General features: G+C 50.1%; 1 protein-coding gene across 1 annotated transcript in view; it reads left to right on the forward strand.

Moving 5' to 3' along the window:
- Fbxo21 (F-box protein 21) overlaps positions 1-23,258 on the forward strand; it is a 41,273-nt gene extending 18,015 nt beyond the window's left edge. The window contains exons 7-12 of the mRNA XM_004664149.3: positions 482-618; positions 5,347-5,526; positions 6,628-6,760; positions 11,201-11,391; positions 13,142-13,299; positions 21,205-23,258. Coding sequence (XP_004664206.1) covers positions 482-618; positions 5,347-5,526; positions 6,628-6,760; positions 11,201-11,391; positions 13,142-13,299; positions 21,205-21,395 — 990 coding nt within the window. The 3' untranslated portion in view covers positions 21,396-23,258. The remainder of the gene's footprint in view (positions 1-481; positions 619-5,346; positions 5,527-6,627; positions 6,761-11,200; positions 11,392-13,141; positions 13,300-21,204) is intronic.
- The last annotated feature ends 341 nt before the right edge of the window (positions 23,259-23,599 follow it).

Raw genomic sequence — 23,599 nt, forward strand, 5'->3', positions numbered from 1 at the left:
CCAGCACTTTAAGAACAAAACCCCCCAGAGCAGTGTCTGGGTAGAGTGGTGTACACCTACAGTCCTAGCATTTGAAAGGTTGGAGCAGGAAGATTGAGGGTTTGAGACCTGCCTGAGCTACATACTGAGTCCCAGGCATGCCTGGGCTTTGTAGGGAAACCTGCTTATAAAAAAAAATAGGGGAGATTATTTACTTGAGAGACAGAGAGAGAAAGGATGGGCGCACCTGGGCCTCCAGCCATTGCAAAGGAAGTCCAGATGCACGTGCCACCTTGTATCTGGCTTATGTGGGTCCTGGGGAATGAAACCTGGGTCCTTAGGCGTCCCAGGCAAGTGTGTTAACGGCTTCTTACACTGGGTGCAGAAAGGGCTGGTCCCACATGTGGATCACAAGTCCCATCTGCTTCTGCTTCCAGATCACAGGTGATGAGGGAAGGCATGGACACTTCCTTTTCTGAACCTCCACAACTTTTTCCTGTAGGTTTTGATCCGCAGAACGGGAATCCCCATCAGTATGTCTCTGCTCTATCTGACCATCGCCCGGCAGTTGGGAGTCCCGCTGGAGCCCGTCAACTTCCCAAGCCACTTCTTACTGAGGTGGTGCCAAGGCGCAGAAGGGTGAGCCATCGGACGCACATGATGGGGTGCTGGCTGAGGGTGCCGGGTGCAGCTCTGAGTGAGGTGTAACCAAGCAGGCTGAGAAGAGTCAGCCTGCAGTGGAGCTGAGTGTTCCTGGGACCTTGTGGGTCGTCGGGTGTGGCACTGCATTGCCATGACTCGGGATGTTGCCCACAGGACAGATGGGGCAAAGGCCATGCTGGGTTTGTCTGTAGTCTTTCCATAGTTATGATGATCTCGGAAGTTTTAAGTTCAAAGCAAAAACTAGGTCTTGTGACTCTCAAGGTTCCTCTGTATCAAAATAGATCTGATCAGGTCAGGCCTGGCGTGGTGACACACACCTTTAATCCCAGAACTCAGGAGGCCAGGGTAGGAGGATCTTGTGAGTTTGAGGCTGGTCTGGGGTTACAGAGTTGAGTTCCAGATCAGCCTGGGTTAGAGTGAGACCCTGCCTGGAAAAAAAAAAAAAAAAAAGACAAAAAAAAAATCAAAGTTCTTGAGATTCTTTCCATTTTCCATAGTCTCCTTCTTACGGGGGCCAGGAGAGCTCTCTGCTTACTGTCTTCTCAGTCCCCGTTTACCTTTCCTGAGAGCTGCTCAGACAGGTAGAAACTGCTTCACTTTAAATCTGCCATTTAGGGGAAGGAAGACTCATGAGCTGTGTCCTGGTCCCTGGGCTGCTTCCTGAAGGTCTGTACACGTGAGCCGCCCTGTAGCGTGACTAAGACACCTGAGCTCTAAAATCACACTGGCTTCAGACCTGGGCCTCCTCTGAGCCTCAGTCTCTTCTGCAGAGTAGAGCCAGTATTTCCTGTAGGACACCCTGCCCTCCACTGTCGCTTGCCCGTCCACCAGTCTGATGTGGCTCTCTGCCCCCCTAATTTCAGAAGTAACATGCTGTATGTGTTGTTGACGCCTCCTGAGAACTCTTCCTTGTCCTCTCTCTCGTTCAAGGTTAAGTTCCAGTTAGTTTGAGGTTGTTTCTTTCCATGCTAATGTGTTGGCTTGTTACCTTTGTGTGTTTCTTTAAATATCTATAGGCTGTCATTTTCTGAACATGCATTGGACAGTGGATAATTACTTTCCATCTTTTAATTTTTTTTTGTTTTAGAGGGAGAAAGAATTGGCACACCAGCACCTCAGTCACTGCAGTTGAACTCCAGATGCTTGCGCCACATAGTGAGCATGTGCCACCTTGTGCTTGCCTCACCTTTGTGCATCTGGCTTAAGCTGGATCCGGATGGTGGAACATGGGTCCTTAGGCTTTGCAGGCAAGCGCCTGTAACCACTAAGCCGTCTTTCCAGCCCTTTAAAAAGTATTTTTTTTTTTAATTTTAGATAGAGAAACTTTCCATTATTTAAATGAGGAAAATAATTTGTCAGCCCCTTCCCTTCCCTCTTTCTGTATGTCTGAAAACACCCACGTAGCCCTCCATTGCAGGTTCCCGTGCAGGTTTAAGCTTTTGGAACTCTGGCTTCCTTGTTAGTCGTCACAGCCACTCATTGCAGAGCAGGTTTGCGTGTGCTGACAGGGCCATTTCCTCCTTGGTCACCAGTGAATATGCTGTGATTCAAACAAAAAATGCAGGTTTTTCTTTTTGTTCTTGGTCTTGTCTTGAAATCACAATCCTCCTGCTGAGCCTCCCTTCCTGAGCCACCACCTCTGGCTTGTAACAACCCAATAATTTGTTATTACCCCATGTTATACCAGTTCCCTGGGAGATGGAGGCAGGAGGATAACTTGATACCAGGAGTTTGAAACAGCCTGGGTAACATAGTGACAAGTAACAAATAAATAAAAATAAAACATTACCAAAAAAACCTTAAAGCCAGGTGTGGTGGTGCATGCTTTAGATCCCAGCACCTGGGAGGCAGACATAGGAGGATTGCTTTGAGTTCAAGGCCACCTTGGGACTGACTACATTGTAAATTCCAGGTCAACCTGGGCTAGAGTTAAACCCTATCTTGAAAAACAAACAACAACAACAAAGTACTTAAAAGGGTTGGATAGATGGCATAGTAGTTACGTTGCTTGCCTACTAAGTCAGAGGATCCATGTAAGCCAGATGCACAAGGTGGCGTATGCATCTGGAGTTGGTTTGCAGTGGCTGGGAGCCCTGGCACACCCATTCTTTCTCTCACTCTTACCTGCCCCCTCACCACTCTCTCTCTCAATAAAGAAAGAAAATACTAGAGCTGAGCATGGTGGCACACGCCTTTAGTCCCAGCACTCAGGAGGCAGAGATAGGAGGATCCTGTGAGTTTGAAGCCACCCTGAGTCTACATAGTGAATTCCAGGTCAGCTTGGGGTAGAGTAAAACCCTACCTTGAAAAGGCAAAAGATAAAATACAATATTAAAGACAAGCAAAGCCCCAGGCTGGTAGCAGAAACAGGCTTAGAGACTCTTAAAAGACTGACCCCTTTAGGGAAGATGCTAGCTCACACTGTTGTGGTTCTCCCCATTCTTCTTGTGGACTCTGTCCACTCCAGCCGTGTCCCATCCCTCTGCCCTGTACCAAGACCAGAATGTCATCATGACTGACTGTTAGCCCTCATACCTGCTAAGGTGCGCCTTGCTGCCAGTAAGTTCTTCAGAGTTGCCTTGGCTGTTCTTAGCTTGTTCTTTCGTAAATCTGTTTACCAGATTCCTTAGAAATCCTGTGTGGAAGCCAGCCAAGTGTGGTGATACATACCTTTGAAGCCAGCACTTGGGAGACTGAGGCAAGAAGATCTCAAGGTTGAAGTCAGCCTGGTCCATATGGCAAGATCTGGCTTGAAAACAAAAAACAAAATAACCTGCCTGGATGTTGATTGGCTTCCACCATTAACTGGGATACTACAGGGTTTCATTGCCGGTCCGTGAGCCCCTGTGAGGGCCTTAACGTTCACGTGGGGACTGTCCTTGAATACTGTCCTTGTCTTCACTGAGTTCCCTTCTTGCTCGCTGGTTCCTGGGCGCCTCCAGTTTCTGCTGCGGCTGTAGATGGTAGTTTTCACATGATTGCGCAAGTGCTGTCTGTGGGTGTGGCTGAGACTCCAGTGCAAAGGTCTGATGCTCAGTACTTCTGCTGAATGATTTTAGTGTGGCTAACTTCGAGTCAGCGCTCTTAGTGTCTTCCAATAGTGGCAGTGTTGTTTCTGCTTTCTAGCCTCAGGCATTGGTTTCTTCCTCTGTTGGCTAGATCCTTTTGTTGAAGAAACAATAGCAGACAACCTTGTCTTGGGGATGACTTTCAGTGGAATCTTTTTCAAATTAAACCATTAATCTTGATGGTTAGAGCAGTATATACCTTTCAGTGGGGTCACCAAAACTACCTTCCAGATTTTTAATGTTGCCAAGTGTTACTGATATCTAGACACTTTTTTCTTTAAAATTTTTTGTCATGTGTTCATAGCATTTTCTCTTGGTCTGTATGTATGGCAATAGTTTTGAATTTTGTTTTGGTTTTCGAGGTGGGGTCTTGTTCTAACTCAGGTTGACCTGTAATTCACAATGTAGTCTCAGGCTGGCCTCTAACTCACAGCCATCCTCCTACCTCTGCCTCATCAGTGCTGGAATTAAAGCCATGTACTAACATGTTGGGCGGATTTTTTAAAATATAAATATTTTTTATTTATTTGAGAGAGGGATTAGAGAGAGAATGGGCACACCAGGGCCTCTAGTCACTGCAAATGAACTTCAGACACATGCACCATCTTGTGCATCTGGCTTACATGGGGGTTAGATATAGTTTAGTCATGTTTTACAAGCACAGTATTGCATTTTTAATTGTTCATATTTTGTCTGGAATTTTTTCTTTTTGCATTGTGCTCATCATTGACTTATATGCTTGTCCTCAGGAGGGTCTAGCCTCATAAAGAGTTGAAGAGTTTCCTTGTTTCTAGAACATTTTGTGTGAGTCTCCTGTCTGCCAAAAGTGGCTATCAACACAACCCAGAAGAAATCTGACTGGGGTTTTTAGCAGCCAGAGAGAAAATGTTACATGATTGCAATGGGCATAAGATCAAGATGGCACAAAAGAAATGCCACTGTCTTCAACCCAGAGCTGCCTGTGTTCTCCATGAGGCCTCGAGAGCACACATGGTAGGGCAGTGTCATGTGGACGGCATCTGCTTGGTCAGACCCAGGAGCTGGGGCCCTTGTGCTCACTGGAGACGATTGCAGGCTCCCAGCCAGAAGCTGCGTGGGCAGGATGGAGGGCCATAATTTTTCTCAGGCCCTCTTAGGCCCAGGATCCCCAGACCAGCAACCACTGCTGCTCTGCTCTGGATTGAACATGCTGTCTCAGGCATCACTCCAGCTTTTTCTTGCAGCACTCTGCTGGGCTGTACCGTCTCTCTTCTAAAGAGCTCTGATGGGCAGATGCTGCCTGTCAAGGCGCTGTGGTCGCCACATGTGGCTGAGCTGCATTACGAGGCAGGTGTTTAAGTGGGTGAGGCCTTGATGACAGCAGTAGAAATGGTGCTTTGCACCTTTCCTTTCTGCTTTTTGTTGCAGGAATTTAAAATACTGAACAGAGGCTGGGGAGATGATGGCTCAGTGGTTAAAGGCATTTGCTTGCAAAGCCTTCTGGCCCGAGTTCCCCAGCTCCCATGTAAAGTCACATGCAAAAGTGGCACATGTGCTGGGCATGGTGGCATCTGTCTTTAATCCCAGCACTTCAGAGGTAGAGGTAGGAGGATTACCATGAAAGGAAATGCTGAATTGTTACTCTCTGGTGTGACAGGGCGACTCTGGACATCTTTGACTACATCTACATAGACGCTTTTGGGAAAGGCAAGCAGCTGACGGTGAAGGAGTGTGAGTACCTGATCGGCCAGCACGTGACGGCGGCGCTGTACGGCGTGGTCAACGTGAAGAAGGTGCTGCAGCGCATGGTGGGCAACCTGCTGAGCCTGGGCAAGAGGTGAGGCCCGGGCTGCCGCCACCCGCTCCAGCGCCGTGCCCGTCCCCGTGTTGTCTTCCCACAAATTTGTGAATGAGCTCGCCTGTGATACGGCAAAGCCATGGAAGATAGCTGGTCACGTGACACTGTGCCAAGCGGCTTCTCTGCCTGTCATGCTTGCCGTGGACTCAGGCAGGTCTGTGGGGAATGCTGGAGCGTTCTCTTCTTTTTAAGGAGCTGGGCATGGTGGCCCTCGCCTTTATTTTATTTTTATTTATTTGTTTATTTATCTGACAGAGAAGGAGGGTGGGGATAAAGAGAGAATGGGCATGCCAGGGCCTCCAGCCACTGCAAACGAACTCTAGACGCTTATGCCTCTGGCTAACATGGGTCCTGGGGAATCGAACCTGCATCCTTTGGCTTTACAGGCAAACACCTTAACTGTTAAGCCATCCCTCCAGCCCTGGAGCATTCTTTAGTAACCAGAATCCCTTAGACTGGCCAGGATTACTTCAGGGACTGGATGTTCTTGTGTCTGTGGAATTTTTGAGATCTTCTCATGTATACCTTTCCATTACTCAAATAAGAAAGCCAGTGAAAGGGTGGAATTGTCTTCATAGGTTGTTTATTATAATGATAGTTTTCTGTCTCTTAACAGAACTTTTAAAAATAGACTGTATTTTTCATAACAATTTCAGGTCGAAAACAAAATTAAGCAAAATACAACATTTCCCCGTGTGCACAGCTTGCTCACTGTCTTCGTTTCTCACCAGGGAGACAGTTATTGCAAGTGATGGGCCCATGTTGACAGGTTATCCAAGGCCATGTGGTGTAGTGTGGGGGTGGACAGAGCCATGTGCTCTACAAGTCCTTTCTAGGTTCTGCCCCTTCAGAGCTCGGGTGTGATCCTAACTCTGTTAGTGAAGTAACTTTTTTATGAAGATGTGATTTTAATTTATGACAAGATTTATATTCAGTGTGTATTTTGTTAAAAACACTGCAAATCTGCTGAGTAGAGGGGAAATATATGAAAACTTTGGGAATGACGTTGGTTACTTGACTTGGGGAAAGGTGTGTTGGTCAGAGAGCAAGCAGTCTAAAGCAGAGGTGATTTCCCCCCAGGGAAGGCATCGACCAGTCGTACCAGCTCCTCAGAGACTCCTTGGACCTGTACCTGGCAATGTACCCAGACCAGGTTCAGCTCCTGCTCCTCCAGGCCCGGCTCTACTTCCACTTGGGTATCTGGCCAGAGAAGGTAATTATCTTACTTTGACACTTGCTTGGCCCTTGCCTTAGAGAGGGACACTCTAGCCTGAAAGATGGCTGTCATGAGCTTATTCTTGCATTAACAAGGGGAATGAGTTCAGGTTTACTCAGAGTCTGTCCCAGTCCTGATCCAACAAAGTTTTATTTGTTCTATGGAACATGGGTTCTACTACTGGGCATTACCGTTTGTTCTCTGTGCCTAGTTCCTAAACATTTGAATACAGAGCTTCTGCCCACCACTCACTCACTGCTGCCCATGGTGCCTTCCCAGTTGCCCACTCAGCAGAGGCAAGCCACGTAGCAACTGTTGGCTCCCATTTGACATGGAAAGGCCAAGTGTTACGTGTGTTTGTAAGTCTGGTCACCAGAACTAGCTGAGAACTACTTAAGTCTTTAACTCGAAGGTTTTTAATTATTATCACAGATTACTTTATCCACCAGAACTGCTGTGACAGGGCCGAGTTGTTGAGCCCAGAGCTGGTCTTGGGCACTCTACACACAGCCCATGTGTGGGCCTGGTTGTGTGTGACAGTACAGGAGCCCTGGCCCATTCCCACCCCGCCTTTGCTGTGCCCTAGATGCTAGCAGCTTGTTCTCTTTATTGAGAACAGCTCAGAGAGGTGATTTGATTTTGAGATCTTGCCGGGGTATCACTGTAAACTTGTCTTTATTTTTATGTATTTATTAATTATTTATTTTGAAGTAGGGTTTCACTCTAGCCCAGGCTGACCTGGAATTAACTTTGTAGTCTCAGGGTGGCCTTGAACTCATGGTGATCTTCCTACCTCTGCCTCCTGAGTGCTGGGATTAAAGGCATGGACTAGCACTCCTGGATAAACTTGTCTTTCTGAGTTGTTGGAGTGGGTAGTCTTTCTAGAGAACATCTCAATGACTCCATGTTACTTAGTTGTTGTGTTTTTTGTTGTTGTTGTTATTTCTCATTAGGTCACAGTTTTTTTTTTTCATTATTTATTTATTTACTTGAGAGTGACAGACATAGAGAGAAAGACAGATGGAGGGAGAGAGAGAGAATGGGCACGCCAGGGCCTCCAGCCACTGCAAACGAACTCCAGACGCGTGCGCCCCCTTGTGCATCTGGCTAACGTGGGACCTGGGGAACTGAGCCTCGAACCAGGGTCCTTAGGCTTCACAGGCAAGCATTAGATCACAGTTTTTTAAGATGTAAAGTAAGTCTGAGGAAGAACACATCAGAGAAATGCCAGCTCCTAGCTTAAGATGCCACCCATGGTCAGGAGTGCATATGTGAGAGCAGCCTTGGGAGCAGGTGGGAAAGAAAGGGCCCTTCCAGATCTCCCCCCCCAGCTCAGCGGCAGGGTTTAATCACTTGTACCTCCTCCTCTATTAGACTGCAGCTGTTGAGGGATTTCTAGTCGTGCGTGAAGACACAGCAAAGGTTCCTTAATCAAGTTCTCTACGTAAACGACAAGTGTGCCGAGGAGTGGCGGCATGGGCACCTACCCTCTCATTTTTTAAAATACATTTTATTTATTTGAGAGAGAGGGAGGCAGAAGAGAGAAGGAGAGAATGGGTGTTCAAGGACCTCCAACCACTGCAAACGAACTCCAGATGCAATATGTCCCCTTGTGCATCTGGCTTACGTGGGTCCTGGAAAATTGAACCGGGATCATTAGGCTTTATAGGCAAACAGACACCTTAACTGCTAAGCCCTCTCTGCAGCCCGACACCTACCCTTGTTGAGGGAAAATTGTGGCAGTGCTGTCTACATCTGGCTCATTCCAATGCTCACAAGTAAGGTCACCAGGGAATTGGCCTCAGTGTCCCTTAGAGCCATGACTTGCTTGCCTCCCAGCAAGTGTCACTGAAACAAAATGAGCCCCAAGGTGCTGCACACCTCTTAATGGAGCGCTTGGGTGGTCCTCCCTCAGTGCTGGGAGGGAACAGGACTCATTCCTAGAGACCTGTCCCCTCACTGCATGTCTAGTTGGTTAGGGAGATGACACCCCAAGAGTGTGAGATGAGGAAGAACTCAGGATGCCCAGGTCATCGGACAGGGCTCATCTCTAGAGGAGAGCTTTGGGGAGGATCTTGAAGTGTGGGGAGCCATCATGGAGCAGAGGTGTGGATACTGGTGGCTGTGTGTATAAAATGAGGAGGTTAAGTTAGCTTGTGGAATGTTGTGGTCTTGTTTAGTAGAAAGGGACTGTTCCTGAGCCAGGAAGGCTGCCTTGCTTTGCATTGAACGCAATCAGGAGGAGCTAAGGGCAGGCCCTCGGTAACTAGCTGGGGTGGAAATGGTTGCAAAAGCCCCTTGCTTGGGCTGCACATCTCCTCCTGTGCCTCTCGGTAGTTCTGTGGCATATAAACTGTTCTGTTGCCATTTTGCATTTGATGAAACCAGCATGGAGAAATTACTCAACTTGCCCAGGCTTCCTATGCAGCCATCACTGGTTGAGCCTGGCTGACCTGAGCCCACTGAGGGATTACCATGGCTAAGGGAGATAATTTCTGCAGAAGGTCACAGATGTGTGATGAATTTCCTGCTGTCGGACTCTTGGAGGGCTGTGAGCCCCCCTTTTTGTCTGCATTTCAGTGGGGAAAGGGTCCTCCAGTATTCCAAGCAGTCCCTTTGTCTGGCTGAAGGACAATGCACTCCACGTCAGCCCTGCTGGCACTTGCCTGTGGCTGCCATCTCTTGCCTGGCTGATGTTCTTACACACTGTCCACTGGGCTGCTGCCCACCAGCCTCTGCTTGTACACATTTGCAGAAGCCCGCTCCACGCCCACTCCTCCACCAGGTACCATTGTGGCCGGGAAGCAGTGCCGCTTTCTGCCCACGTTGCTGCAGTCAGTTGATGGTCGTCTTCCCCTAACCGTGTACATTGCTGCTGCTGCTCTTCCTCCATATGCCCTGTGCCCTCAGCGCCACACACAGGTGGTCTCTGGATTTGCCCCAAGGGATGTCCGTTCTGCTAGGACTATGCTGCGGGTTTATAGCTGTGGTTCTGCACAGGCCCCTGCTTGGCCACTTCGCTGTGTTGAGACCCTTGAACCTACGATACGTGGTGGCCAGGGGATCTGAGTAAGGCGTCACTGCGTCTCTGTACTGCTACCCGTAGCCACAGAGCCAGGCGCTGCTGTGTGACTCAAGTTCTCAGAGGCCGGGCGCTGCCTGCCGCACCCTCCATTGCTCTCATCTGCCCCGTGCTGTGCGCACTGGCTGTCCTCCATTCTCCGTGCTGCACACAGTCCCCTGCTGGGTCCCTGCCAGGCAGCTGCCTCCTCGACCTCTTAGCTCTGTCATCCAGCTCACTTCTGCTGAGTTAGCAGCTTACCTACCACTTCCTCTGAACCACCCTGTTCCCCGAAGGTCTCCTGTTGGTACATCCTCCTCCTCCTCCATTGGGCCATGCTCTCTTAAGGACACAATAGTGCTCATTGGCCAGTCTCTTCATATCACAAGTTGAGGCACTGAAAGGTGCCCAGAAGAGTTTCTTTTAGCGAATGGTTAGGATAGGGCTGAGTACCATTGGGTGTAAGTGAAGTAGGCTGCCAGAGCATCCTCAGGTTTTCCAACAAGGTGCTGCCAGTGCTGCACTGGGAATGGGTGCTAGGGTGGAGACTATATAGGCTTGTGTGGGTTACGTGAGATTCAGTTAAAGTGACAAGAGACCTGACGTGTGTATACAAATACACACATTAAAAAAATAGTAAAAGCTATGGGCTGGAGAGATGGCTTAGCGGTTAACACACATGCCTGTGAAGCCTAAAGACCCAGGTCCCACTAAGTCAGATGTACATGGTGGCACATGTGTTTGGAATTCATTTGCAGTGGCTATCGGCCCTGGCATGCCCATTCTCACTCACTCTCTGTGTGTGTGTGTGTGTCTGTCTAATAGATAAACGAATAAAAATAAAATCTAAAAAAAAAAAAACAGTAAAAGTTGGTATTGTGGATCTGCACCTAGGTTCCAGGTTGCCTTGGTCATGAAGCCAGTGTGCCTTTGGACTCAGTAAATTGGACAGAGTTGTTGGAGACTCCTCTGTGCTGTAGCGCCACGTGGTGGATGACCGTGTGTGCACAGGCTCTCCCTTAGCTCTTGTCCCTCCGTAGAGCCAGTCCTGCTACTGCCCACTGCCAGCTCCAGTGCAGCAGTGTTTCCCCTGCTGCCCACTTGAATGCTGAAGGCTAGCAGATTCTGGAACAGTGAGCAGCCTGGCTGACTCTCATCCAGCACCTAGCCGTGTAGAGCATCTTAGGATTGCCCTCCCATGTAGGAGGCAGGGACAACGGTCTCCTACTGCCTGCTCAGGCCTCTTGGTCTTCCTGATTCACGCGTTAACAGGTGACAGCTCCTCATGGCCTTGAGGTTGCAGATGATCCCGTGCTACAAGAAAGAAAAGGCCTGGCGAAAATATTATCTCCTAGTCTTTCTGTCTTGTCTTGAAGGTGCTTGACATCCTCCAGCACATCCAGACCCTTGACCCCGGGCAGCACGGGGCGGTGGGCTACCTGGTGCAGCACACGCTCGAGCACATCGAGCGCAAAAAGGAGGAGGTAGGCGTGGAGGTTAAGCTGCGCTCTGAGGAGAAGCACAGGGATGTCTGCTACTCCATCGGGCTCATTATGAAGCACAAGAGGTGAGTGCCCCACTCCTCCCATCCTCTGTGCCTGTCCACACGATGCCGTGGCAGGAGGATCTGGCCCTGAGCTTCAACCTGTCCATCCGTCACCTTTGGCCACAGGCAAGCTGGACTGGATCTGCACTGTTTGTAAGCAGCAGTGCACTTGGCTGACAGAGGGCCGTGTCTTTCATAACCTCAGACCTTCTCTGCGGGGAGATGGAAGCTGCTGTAAGCAGAGTTGTAGGCTGAACCTTGGGGGTGGTGCAGACTGGGCAAGTTTGTTCCACACACCTAGCCTTGCCTTCCTCCGTTGTCCTCGCTCCTCCTTGTTTGCTGCCACTGGAAGTCTGAGTTGCCAGTGGCTCTTCCTGGGCCACAGTTAGGGTCTGCACGTGGTCTGTTTACCAGGCTGACTTGAGCTCTCCAAAGCGAGGACACTAAGTCACATGCACCAGCAGCCCAGGAGCTGCGAGTGCTGTTGCACCACGTGTTCCTGGTGTGCCTGTGGACCGAGTGCAGATGGCTTTGGACGTGGTTTTCCTCTCCACTCCCTGGCCACACAGGCTGAGGTTCTTTGTCCCGCAGGCGTCCTTGGATGACGTAGTGCTAAGTCAGCGTAGTTACCTTTCCTGAAGAGGGATCTAATGGCTCTTCACGATGTGTGACTGCTGTGCATCCGGCAAGTGGCTCTCTGTGAGGACGAGTTGTGTGCTTGGGTCTCTGTGAAGACAAGTTGTCCGGCACATGGGTCTCTGTGAGGATAGATTGCCAAGACCCTCCCTTTGGAATAATTTTCATTCTTTTCTTTTTTTGGTTTATCAAGGTAGGGTCTCATTCTAGCCCAGGCTGACCTGGAATTCACTATGGAGTCTCAGGGTGGCCTCGAACTCATGGCAATCCTCCTACCTCTGCCTCCCAAGTGCTGGGATTAAAGGTGTGCGCCACCACGCCCAGCTTTCATTCTTTTAATAGGTTCTTTAAAAAAAAAAAATTTATTTTGAAAATTTTCAATTACACATGAAAAGTAGAAGTACAGTATCAGGTGACCTTGCCAGCGTCCAGCTTCAACAGTTAACGTAGTACAGCCGGTGCACAGTTTCCTCTCTCTAGCCCTGTCCTCCCCCTGGATAACTGAAGCAAGTACCACATGTCATCACACCACATACCTGGAGTCAGGGCTCGCATGCTCCACTTGTGTCACGTCTGCAAAGCCTAGCAGACCGTTCCTGACCTTGTGCACTGTATGATCAGGTGAACATTTCTAGTTGTCTTAGGTTTTTCCACACTGACTGTGAATAACGGTCCTTTAAGTCTGTGAGCTTTTAATCCCAGCACTCAGGAGGCAGAGGTAGGGGCATCACCATGAGCTCAAGGTCACCCTGAGACTACATAGTGCATTCTAGGTCAGCCTGGGCTAGAGGGAGACCCTACCTTGAAAAAAGCAATTTTTTAAAAAGGCTGTGAGCTTGAGTGCTCTCATAGTGATCCTTTCTTGCTGGTGTGTTTAGTGCTTGCCTTCCTCAGGTCACAGTAGGTAAGGGTCTCCATTGTGCAGTCAGTCTCTGTCTTCCCAGAAGTCATTCCCACTTGGACAGTGAACGGTCTCTTGTTTCCCTCTGAGGGCTTGGTCTGCAGTAGAAGGGTTTGTAAAGTGGGTGAGACTCAGTGTGGTGATCGCAGCTAACCCTGAGACCAGACTCCCTTGTGCCCCTGGTGGGTGTGGCACAGCCAGGGAAATGACTTGTGCTCCTCTTTTGCTCTTTAGGTATGGCTACAACTGTGTGATCTATGGCTGGGACCCGACCTGCATGATGGGCCACGAGTGGATCCGGAACATGAATGTGCACAGCCTGCCTCACGGCCACCATCAGCCCTTCTACAACGTGCTGGTGGAGGATGGCTCCTGTCGATACGCAGCCCAGGGTAAGGCACTCACTCTCTGCCCGTACCCCCACCCTCCCTGGCACCTGGTGTGTACTAAGCACACATTTGAGCACTGGAGCTGTGGGTAGTGCTCACCAGTGGTTTCAGAGGTAACAAGTGTCCCATGATGATCAGCTAACTGTGGCCTTGGCGTGGCTACACCTAGGAGTCACATGTGGGCAAGCACAGCCAAACCTGATTGCGGTGATCTTGTCATCTGTGTTGCTGATTGGTCGTTGTCTCTGCCAACCTAATTCCTAGCAGTCTTGCCTCCCAGAGCTGGCCTTGAGGACAGGAGGAAAGCTTGGAGGCCTCAGGCCATCCCAGACACTCCCTCATGTGGGTGCTTGTGGAACTGCAATGCACGGGGCTGGCCCTGAGTGCCAGGTTGTATCAGTTCCTTTCCTTGTGTGAGCAAATACTTAACCCGAAATGACTTAAGGAAAGAAGGGAATTGGGGGGGCTCCACTCACAGTCCTGGGGGGACGTTTCATGGCAAAGAAAGCATGGTGGCAGGCCACAAAGCACAGCTGGTCACACTGCACCATTCAGGAGGCAAAGGACCAAAGTGGGGCTGGGTTGTTAACGTCAAGGCCCCTCCCCAGTGGCCCACCTCCTCAAGGTGCCACTGACTTCCCAAGTAGCATCGCCATCTGGGACCAAGTGTTCAAGGACTCGAGCCTGTGGGGGCATTTTACCTTCGAACCACATCACAGGTAAATGGCTGCCTGGCAACCTTCGGGAGGTGTTTGTGCCATAGTCAGCCCTGACAGGTGCCAGCCTAAGGTCCGGCCAGCCTAAGAAGGCAAAGGGGAGACCAGAGAGCTCTCAGTGAGTTTGTCCATTCTCCGTGGACCTCTACCTATTTCATAGATCAAATTACTTGTGTGCCTGACCACCAAGGCATCCATGGCGGTTTACTAATAAAAGGACCTTGATGGAGACTGATGTGGTGGGCCAGGCAGCTAAGTCCCCTTGAGACCCACATGCATCGTTTCGCACATGCAGAGCCCAGAGCACATGAAGGCCCTTCCACTTTGCCTTGCCTAGGATGAACCTGAAACTCTGAGCTTGGCGAGGGTCCTGCCCTGGTGTGCCCTGTTGCTCGGGGCATCAGGCTTGCTCTCACAGGTCGTAGTAGGAGTACTGGGTCTCACAGTGTGACGGGGTCAGAGAGGCTGGAAACAGTCTCCACATGGATATTGCTCACCCTTCAGAGGCTGGGGCATCCTGGCAGTGGTGCCAGGAGAAACGTGCATTACGACTTCAGGCGCTTCACCTCTGGGAGATGGCAAGGCCATGTACCCCTCAGAGGAGCTGGAGGCTCCGGTGGACTTTCACTTCACTTGCAAAGTTGTGTCAAGTAAAAGATCACACCGAGCAGTTTCCAGAATCACAGAATGGTTAGAAAATTATCTAGTGCTTTGCTGGGCCACCTGGCATGTGTTTCACCACTTAAGCATGAGACAGTGCGTCCCGGAAATTGAGGCATTGCGCCCTGAGAATTGAGGGGCAGCTTCCTTTCATTGTTCCCATGCATGTATCAGTAGGAATACCTTCAGTATTTGTGTTTTTGTTTTTGTTTTTTTTTTTATTTTGTTTGTTTTTTGAGGTTAGGTCTCGCTCTGGCCCAGACTGACCTGGAATTCACTATGGAGTCTCAGGGTGGCCTCAAACTCAGAGCGATCCTCGTACCTCTGCCTCCCAAGTACTGGGATTAAAGGCGTGCGCCACCACACCCGGTTCATTCATATTTGAAGGTAGGCTTTTGGGGGTAGGTGAAAGGAGTATTTGGCTTTAGGTGTTGAATGTCCTGCTAAAGATTTAGTACTTCAGGCTCAGTGAAACCTTGAGTGTGTTAAGTCAGGGCAGGACAGCTCGAAAAGAAGTATGGTATGTGATGTCAGCCTTACCATCTGTGAACACTGGACAAGTGGTAGCAAGTTGTGTAATGCCTAGAGTTGAGACTGGAAGATTCTGAGCTGAAAACGCTGTTCCTGTGCTGTGCTGGCTTTTAAGGTCTGCTGTGTGCTGGCCATGGGCCATGGAGGGAGTGGGAGCTTCTCCAGAGGCCCTGCACACGCCGGTACCTGTGAGGCTCCCCTGGAACAGTGTCCTGGGACTTACGCTCCATGACCTCTTGTTGGCTTTACACCTCCTCACAGCCTAGGGACTTCTGCGTATGGAGGGTTCTGGCATCTCAGGAGTCTGTTAGTCCTTCCACTGTCTTCTCACTCCTGGGGTGCATCCAGCCCACCTGAGCACATGCTACTCTCTACACACCTCCCTTCCCTTTTTCATGCCTCCATTTGGCCCGTGGATTTCTGGTGTGTATTTTGGGATGTTCCTAAAGCTCAGCTAGGCTTGCTTGCTGCCTAGGCTGACAGGTAGTCCCGGACACCCTTGCACCACCCACTGCTTACCTGCAGGTCTTCCCGCTGGTGGTCACTCTAGTGAGCAGCGCTTGGTGTCAAGTCCCTTCCTCCAGGAGCCATTAGCCCTGCCTGGTGGTGCCCACAGCACCTGGACTGTTCCCTGTAGACTGATCCTGTCACCAGCTTCTGGGGCAGTGGCTCTGCCCTGTTCACTGGAAATGCCCTAGCCATGCCAGTCCAAGGAAACATGTCTAATTGGGCAAGGGAATCGCTGTCCCAGAGAGGGGCAGGCTGAACAGAGAGATGAGTGTAGTGTCTGGAGTGGGCACACGAGAGGCTTTGCTTTTTTACAAAGCATGCTTAGCTATGTGGTGTGTGTGCTTCACATCTTGCAACTTTTACATGGGGTCTGGGGCTCGGGTTATGGTGTAGCCAGGGCTTTATCTGCTGCTCCATCTCCCCAGCCTGTGGCTCTTGTGTTTGACACCCGAGGATTGAGAACATTTTCAAGCATGTGCACTAGTTAAAAGAATGTATCAGATATCCAGTTCACCCTCCAGAAGGTTCCAAAGTTGAAGCTTCCATGTCTGTTCCCTTGGCAGATAGACTTGGGCTTTCTCCCATTAGAAGGAGAACCGCAGGCATCCTGACCTCAGCAGTCACACTTCCTCTTAGAGGAAGGACATCCCTTGTTGCCATAGTTACCACGTCACACTTAAGTATGGTGCTGCCTGGCATCTTCAGCTCTCCCAGTTGGTATAAGCAGCTCTGTAGCAGTTCTGTTTGAAAGCGGGGTTGCTGCGTCACCCGTGGTGGTTACTTCTCCTCAGTCTCGTGTTCACGGCAGCTCTTCCTCCTCCCCTGTCTTCTCCCCATTGTCATGCTTGTGACTTTTGGAAGAATCCAGGTGAATCAGTTGTGTTAACATTCTGCATTTGCCTTACTGTTTCTTGCCTGTGTATTGTCTGGAAAGTGGCAGATAATACTGAGGCTTGGCTAAACCAGGGCTGCTACTCCACGGGATACCCTGTGTGGGATGTGTGTGCCTGTGAGTACCTGGGGTCCTCAGTGTGGGATGCTGTGTGCCCACGGGTACCTGGGGCTTGGGGTCCAGCCATCCATTGTGCTGACTTTAACCAAGAGATAGCTCAGCTTCCCTTTGCAGCCAGCAGGAGATCCTGTGTCATGGCCACAGTACCCCGTGAATAAGACGTCTTGCTCCCCACGCACCCGTAATGTTGTGGATTGTCCTTGCTTCTTGCAGCGCATAGCACACCCTGCCATTACCTGATTTTTCCTTCCTGTCAGATTTTGTCTTTAACAAAGCTGCCTCCTCCTCTTTCAGAGGTAATTGCCCACTCACCTCCTGTGAGACCCTTGAGAGGAGCCACCTGGGACCAGCCCTACCCCCTTCCCCAGCTCCCATTTCCTTAAAGGACTGTGATCGCCCTTTGCGATTCCAGACATAGTGGTCCTCCCTCCCCACACATTGTGCCCCTGGGCCTTGGTGAATCAGTAGGTCACTATAACCTAGGCTGCCCTCCAAGAGAGCCTCCTGCTCTGTCTTGATTACAGGGTGCTGAGTTTCTGCTGCTCCTGTTCTCTAGTCTGTGAACTCGAGCCGCCGCCTTCCGCCCTGCCTCTGCTGCCCTCCTCCCTGCCTCAGGCTCTGGGTGTTTCCTTCAGTTATTAGTCATTTGGGACAGTTGTGCTCCACAGCCCATACCTCGCTCATGGGAGAGCTTGAGGAGATACATTAACATTTTGGGGTCAGTATATCCACACTGAGTTTGTTTTCAAACATTTCTTGATGTAAATTTTCCGTATTTGGCTATGGTAACCCTGTTTCCCTGGGAAGAGCTCATGAATAGTGCTTTTCTAGTTATTCTCCCTCCTCAGAACATTAAGGAGAGAATGCTGACCCCATGCATATGTGGCAGCCATCTGTCAATGGCCCGAGTCCTCTCTGGTAAGAGAGTTCATAATGTGCTCACCGAGCGCAGCTGTGTTTGTGAGGTGCTGCTCCACCCGGGGCGCACGTTAGCACCTTGCTGGCCCTGCAAGAGCTGCTCTTGTCTCCACTCCCGTGAGTCCTTGGACAGCGTGGAAGGTGACTGGTGACTGTTCTGCACCCACGCCAGCCCCATTGGAAGCCCGTTTTTGGTTTTGTCTAGAACGCTAATGCTTGCTTAGAGCATGCTACGCCCTCACTAGCCATGAGCGCCCTTTCCCTAATGTCAGTTGCGCTCCCACATGCTCTTTCCCCACACAGACAGTTGTGACATCCATACTTACTGGCAAGTGTGTCATCAAGGTGAGGGTCCTACCCTGGTGTGAGTGTAAAGTGACATGGCTGTTTCAGAAGGTAGATTGGCATTCTCTTCCCTCCCTCCCCTGCCTTCTGTTCCCTTCTTTCTTTCTAAGCAAAGAGAGAGTGACAGTGGTCTACCAAGGCCTCCAGGTGCACATCTAGCTTTGTGTGGGCACTGGGGAATCAACCCGGTCATCAGGGTTTGCAGGCAAATGCCTTACCACTGAGCCAGCTCTCTAGCCCTCCCTCCCTCCCTCCCTCCCTCTCTCTCTCTCTCTTTTTTTTCAAGTTCTCTTGCTTCCAAGGCAAGCGCTTTACCTCCTAAACCACCTGCCCATCCTATGGTCCCTTCAGTGGCTACTTACCTTCACGTAAGGAAGCTTATGTCCCCTGTAGAAACAGCAGAGTGTTGTTCATAAGGACTTGCCTGCACTGGGGTGTGTCTGCATGGCTGCAGATGGTGAGCTCATAGCGGGCTGCCTGGTGGCCTTGCCTGCCCTGTAGAAGCAGCCTCTTGTCTGGCCCATAGCCAGAAGCCTTTGCAGTAAGTGCAGTTGTGCTGCCCCACAGAACTGAGCAGAAACATGAGTTTTTCCATTCTTCCCTCTTACCAGCTGCTGCCCAGTGTGTAGAGAGAGTGGCAGGTTTTCTGTAGAGCAGGGTGTCTCAACTGAGGGCATGGGCACTTGGCTGAGATCATGCCCTCTTCTGGGAGCTGTGCCTCGTGGGGTGCTCACAGCACCCCAGCCCCTCCCCTGCTGCAAGCCAGGAGCAGCTCCCAATTCCTACCACAAATGTCTTCAGATTTGACCACATGCCCTTTCGGGGACAGAGCAGCTCCCTGCTGAGCCCGTGCACTAGAGGTGGCCACTGAGTAGTCCTGGATCTCTGCTCCCTACTTCTGCGTCCTCTATGTGGAGCAGCAGCGCGCACATGGAAGCAAAGGACATGCTCCCCCGAGGGCCTGGCGGGGATGCCTGCGGCCACCCACAGGCTCCCTAGCCAGTAGGGGTTTTTAAACACCAGCTAGGGCTGGTTTTCTTTTCCATTTGCTGATTTGTTGTTCCAATTCCAGCTTTTAAAAACTACAGCAGAGAGAAGAGACAGCAGTGTTCACTAGAATATGTAGGGGTCACAGTCACAACCTCACCTGGGCTTCCCGAGGCACCACTTACACACTCCTTAGCTTGACATCCTGGGTAGAGCCTTGGCTGGTCCTTCGTTCTGCAAGGGGCTCCCATGGAGTGGGATTGTGTTGGCCAGTGAAGCTGTCACAGGGTGGGGAACACATAGGTGATGGACTCAAGAAGGCAGGAAAACAGGTCACCTTGCCTTGCAGTCTAGAACCCCTGGTTTGGGCCCTGTGGGTGTTTTTAGCAGAGTACACTTTCCCATTCTCCCCAAGGATCCTGAAAACGAGCTGGTGCCCAAGAACGGTGAATTATGCACTGCTTTCCCTGGGCCCAGCTGGGCCTCAGCGCTGCTCGACTACCTCAGAAGCGCTGGTGCCCACACTGCGCAGCCCGCAACTATTCTGAAGACATGTCCTAAAGCAGGATACCCACACGAGGTTGTCCTGGAGCAGAGAGAGAGCCACACAGGGACATGGCACTACACTCCTCACCCCTCCCAGAACAAGGGTGGAGAACCAGAGCTCTAGGAGACCCACTGGGCATCCCTGGGTGCTCTGGGGATGCCAGGCCCTGGCGTGACATTTCGTGGTGTTGTGTTGCTACTGTTGAAGAGATGGTACGACATTTCGTGATGTCGTGTTGCTACTGTTGAAGAGATGGTACGCATGTTGCTCCACACGTGCTGCTGGCAGCAGGCCTTGGCCAGGGACTCGAGCTTTCCCCAGAGCCAGGCTGCATAGTGTTCTGCCTACTGAACAGATGGAGGAGGAGAGGTTCCGTCCAGTTTCTGGCCAGTCCATCATTGGCTCCGTGAAGCCACATTGTAGTTACTTCCTGAGGGTGAACCAGTTCAATGCCAAGCCTATGAATATTGATTACTCCCAAGTTTGTTGTTGTGGGTTTTTTGTTTTTGGTTTTTTTTTTGTTTTGTTTTGTTTTTTTTAAGAAAGGGAGGGAGAGAATGGGCGTACCAGGGCCTCCACCCACTGCAAACAAACTGCAGACGCATGTGCCACCATGAGCATCCAGCTTATGTGGGTTCTGGGGAGTTGAGCCTAGGTCCTTAGGGCATGCAAGCGCCTTAACTGCTAAGCCAATGCTCCAGCCCCTTGTTGCTTTGTTTTGTTTTGTTTTTATTTTTCATATTTATTTGTAAGAGAGAAAGAGGCAGGCAAAAAGACAGAACAAGCGCACCAGGGCCTCCAGCCACTGCAAATGACTCCAGATGTGTGCACCACCTTGTGCATCTGGCTTACATGGAATGGGTCCTGGAGAATTGAACCTGGGTCCATTGGCTGTGCAGGAAAGTGCCTTAACCACTCTCCAGCCCTGACTTGAGTTTTTTAATGCATGGGTTCATGCCCACATACAGGTAGAGGCCAGAGGACAACCTGTGGTGTTATTCTCAGGAATATCACCCACTCCCTTTAAGACAGTGTCTCTCATTGGCCTGGAGCTCACCAGTGAGGCTAGACTGTCTGGCCATTGAGCCCAGACAGCCTCCTGCCTCCTCCTCAGTGCTGGTATTATAGCTACAATGCCACCATGCTCAGAGTTGTACATGGGTGCTGAGGCTTGAACTTGGATCCTCAAGCTTTTTTAAGGGCCAAGCAGGGTGTAGTGGGAAAGCTATTGTTTGCTGTCCCACCAGGGAAGCATGTGGCAGTGTGGAAAAAATCCCAGTGGAAAAGGAGCTATGTGGCTGGGGCTCCTCTGGGTAGAGGAATGGTAGGTCTGAAACTCAGCCAAGTGACAGGGTGGCCTTTGTAGCTTGGTCACTAGGGGGAATGAGCAGGCATGGATCATACCGCCCTGTGCTCTGGATGTTTGCTCCATCAGACCAGGGGGTGTAGTGCATCTCCAGGAGTCTGCTCCAGGACTCTTAAAGCCAAACACCTCAACTCGGGATGGGAAAATCAACCTCTTCCATGTGGAGCCATTGGGGGCTCCATGCTGCCCTCCCCATCCTTGATGGTCATCCTCCACCTTTCCCTCCACTCCAGGATGTGGGAGTAGGAGGGTCTCTGAACAACCACTACAAGAACTGAAGTGTTAATGGGATGTCTGTGTGCCTCTTTGCCAACAGAAAACTTGGAATACAACGTGGAGCCTCAAGAAATCTCACACCCAGACGTGGGACGCTACTTCTCCGAGTTCACCGGCACGCACTACATCCCAAATGCAGAGCTGGAGCTTCGGTATCCAGAGGACCTGGAGTTTGTGTATGAGACGGTGCAGAATATTTACAGTGCAAAGAAAGAGAGCGGAGCCGAGTAGTCTCGTAGGGGACGTGGCCCTTTGCTGCTGCGGCTACCTTCAAGAGCCGGGATCCTGGACTCAGCACAGGACAGCCACTCCAGCAGCGCCAGCCGCCTCCCCAGTTGGAAGACTGGTGTGTGCTCTCCTCCAGGCGCAAAGACAATGTTGCTCTCCGCTACACTAGTGAATTCACTTGAAAGGCACTGTGTTCAGTGGCATGGCTTGTCTGCTTGTCCCGTGGTGACAGTTTGTGACATCCTGTCTTCATGAGGTCTCACAGTCAGCACTCATTCTTACCACTTTCCATCCTCATCTCTGTCTGCATTGATCACAGAACATCGCCTTCGCCGGACAGATGGTTCCACATTCGCAATAATTTCTTTCTGGTTTCTCTCTGGAACAAAGGCGTGCCTACGTCAGGGTGGCTTGTCACTCTGCCCTGAGGTCGTTCGTATGTTCAGAGGTGACAGCACCGTGTGGAGGAGACGTGCAGGCTAACGGAAATCAGAATCGCTAGAATTTATTTTTTTGCTTCTACATGAAACAGATGTCAAGTTTTATTTTTTTTTTAATTTAAAATTGAGGGCTTAACAGTTTTCCCTTACTCCTCTCATATTTACACACATTCTACCAATCATTACATAAGATTCTTTGAGCAAATGCATAGCGATAGTTGTTTTGAGTGAATTTTTCCACATTTATAAAGTATTCCTGTAAAATGACTACTTTTTTGTTGTTATTTTGAATGTTAGAAATCCTGAGATCATTCAGTCTTGGGTTTCCTTTTGTAGTGAGGCCAACAGACCCAATGTTACAATGTTTGCCCTTAAAAATCATGCCCACTGTTCTCCAAAGACCACAAGAATGGGGTTTTGCTTTCTAATCAAGAAAATGAACCTTAATTGGAAAAAAGAGATTTCATGCCCCTTGTCACATGTTAGAATCATTTCCAGACTTCTAAACCCATAGTTTTGAGAGTGTTGGGCTCATGGGAAAGGATGTGTGTGCCTAGGGCTTCAAGCCACTGGCGAAAGGCTCGAGTGGGGTTTGTCCTGGGCTCTTGTGTTGGTTCCACAACTGGCTCCTGTAATGCTCTCACAAGATAACTGAGTGTGAAGGGACTGAGCCTTTAGCAGTTTTGGGACTCCTGGCATGTGTCACCTGGTTCTCAGGCAAACTCCTGTAATTTACCCAACAGGGCCAGCTTCCACAGTTGGGCCTAGTCACTTCCGCTCTGCGTTTAAAGTACAATTAGCTTCTCTAGCGAATGAGGCTTTCTGGAGTTGCCAGCCAGCTAGCCTCATGTGCCTGCCGTTTGCATGCATGCGGTATTTTCACGCCGTGTTGAATGACTGCTCCTTGTTTATCCTTCACAAGCCTCGGGATGACCAGGGAATGTCGCCGAGGCTACTTAGTAACAAAGGAAGGCCATTAAGGCAGTTCCTAGAAAGAAACAGGGGTGGCCAGCTCCCGTCCTGTGTCCGTTCCTCCCAGTGAGACGTAGAGCTGGGTTTGAACGTGCATTTGGAAACGTGACCACTGAGCACCTCTGTTCATGAGGTGGCGGGATTTCACACTACCCTTAACTCACAGGTAAAACGAGCAGGCGCAGGATTCACACTCACTGAGGGTGACTGCTGGCTCTCTGCTTCAAGGTCCTCCTTTCTCAGTAACACCGATGCCAAGAAAGATGGTTTCCCCTTCCTGACCCGACTGTAAATATGTATTTAGACAGTTTTTAATGTGTTTCTTCATGAATGATTCATTTGGCTCCAGGAAGCCTGTGTCACCTGTGTAAGTTGGTATTTGGGCACTTTATATTTTTCTAAAAACGTGTTTTGGATCCTGTACTCTAATAAATCATAAGTTTCTTTTTAAAAATTTTTCCACAAGTTTTCTCCATTTTCCAAACCCCTGTTACAAAAGTAGAACTTTCACAATGTTGACATGTTAACTATTTGGATATAGCACTTTCTTTTCTCCTCAAATGAACACCAAGGTTTTTTTTTTGTACAATGATTAATAAATGGAACTTAACCCAGAGAAACCACACAGCAGCCTGCCCAGTGTCGTTTCAGAAACAGGAGCTGGAGCCGGATGAGCCAGCAGGATCCTGCCACCTCTTGGCTGAGGAAAGGGACGAGTTTGTCTCGCTGGGAAGTGCGCGTCTCCCCGCCGATCGCTGTTCTTGGGCTCAGGTGTTCCGTGTTGGCTTGCCGAGC

Source organism: Jaculus jaculus, chromosome 13, assembly GCF_020740685.1.
Source record: "Jaculus jaculus isolate mJacJac1 chromosome 13, mJacJac1.mat.Y.cur, whole genome shotgun sequence".
NCBI lineage: Eukaryota > Metazoa > Chordata > Mammalia > Rodentia > Dipodidae > Jaculus > Jaculus jaculus.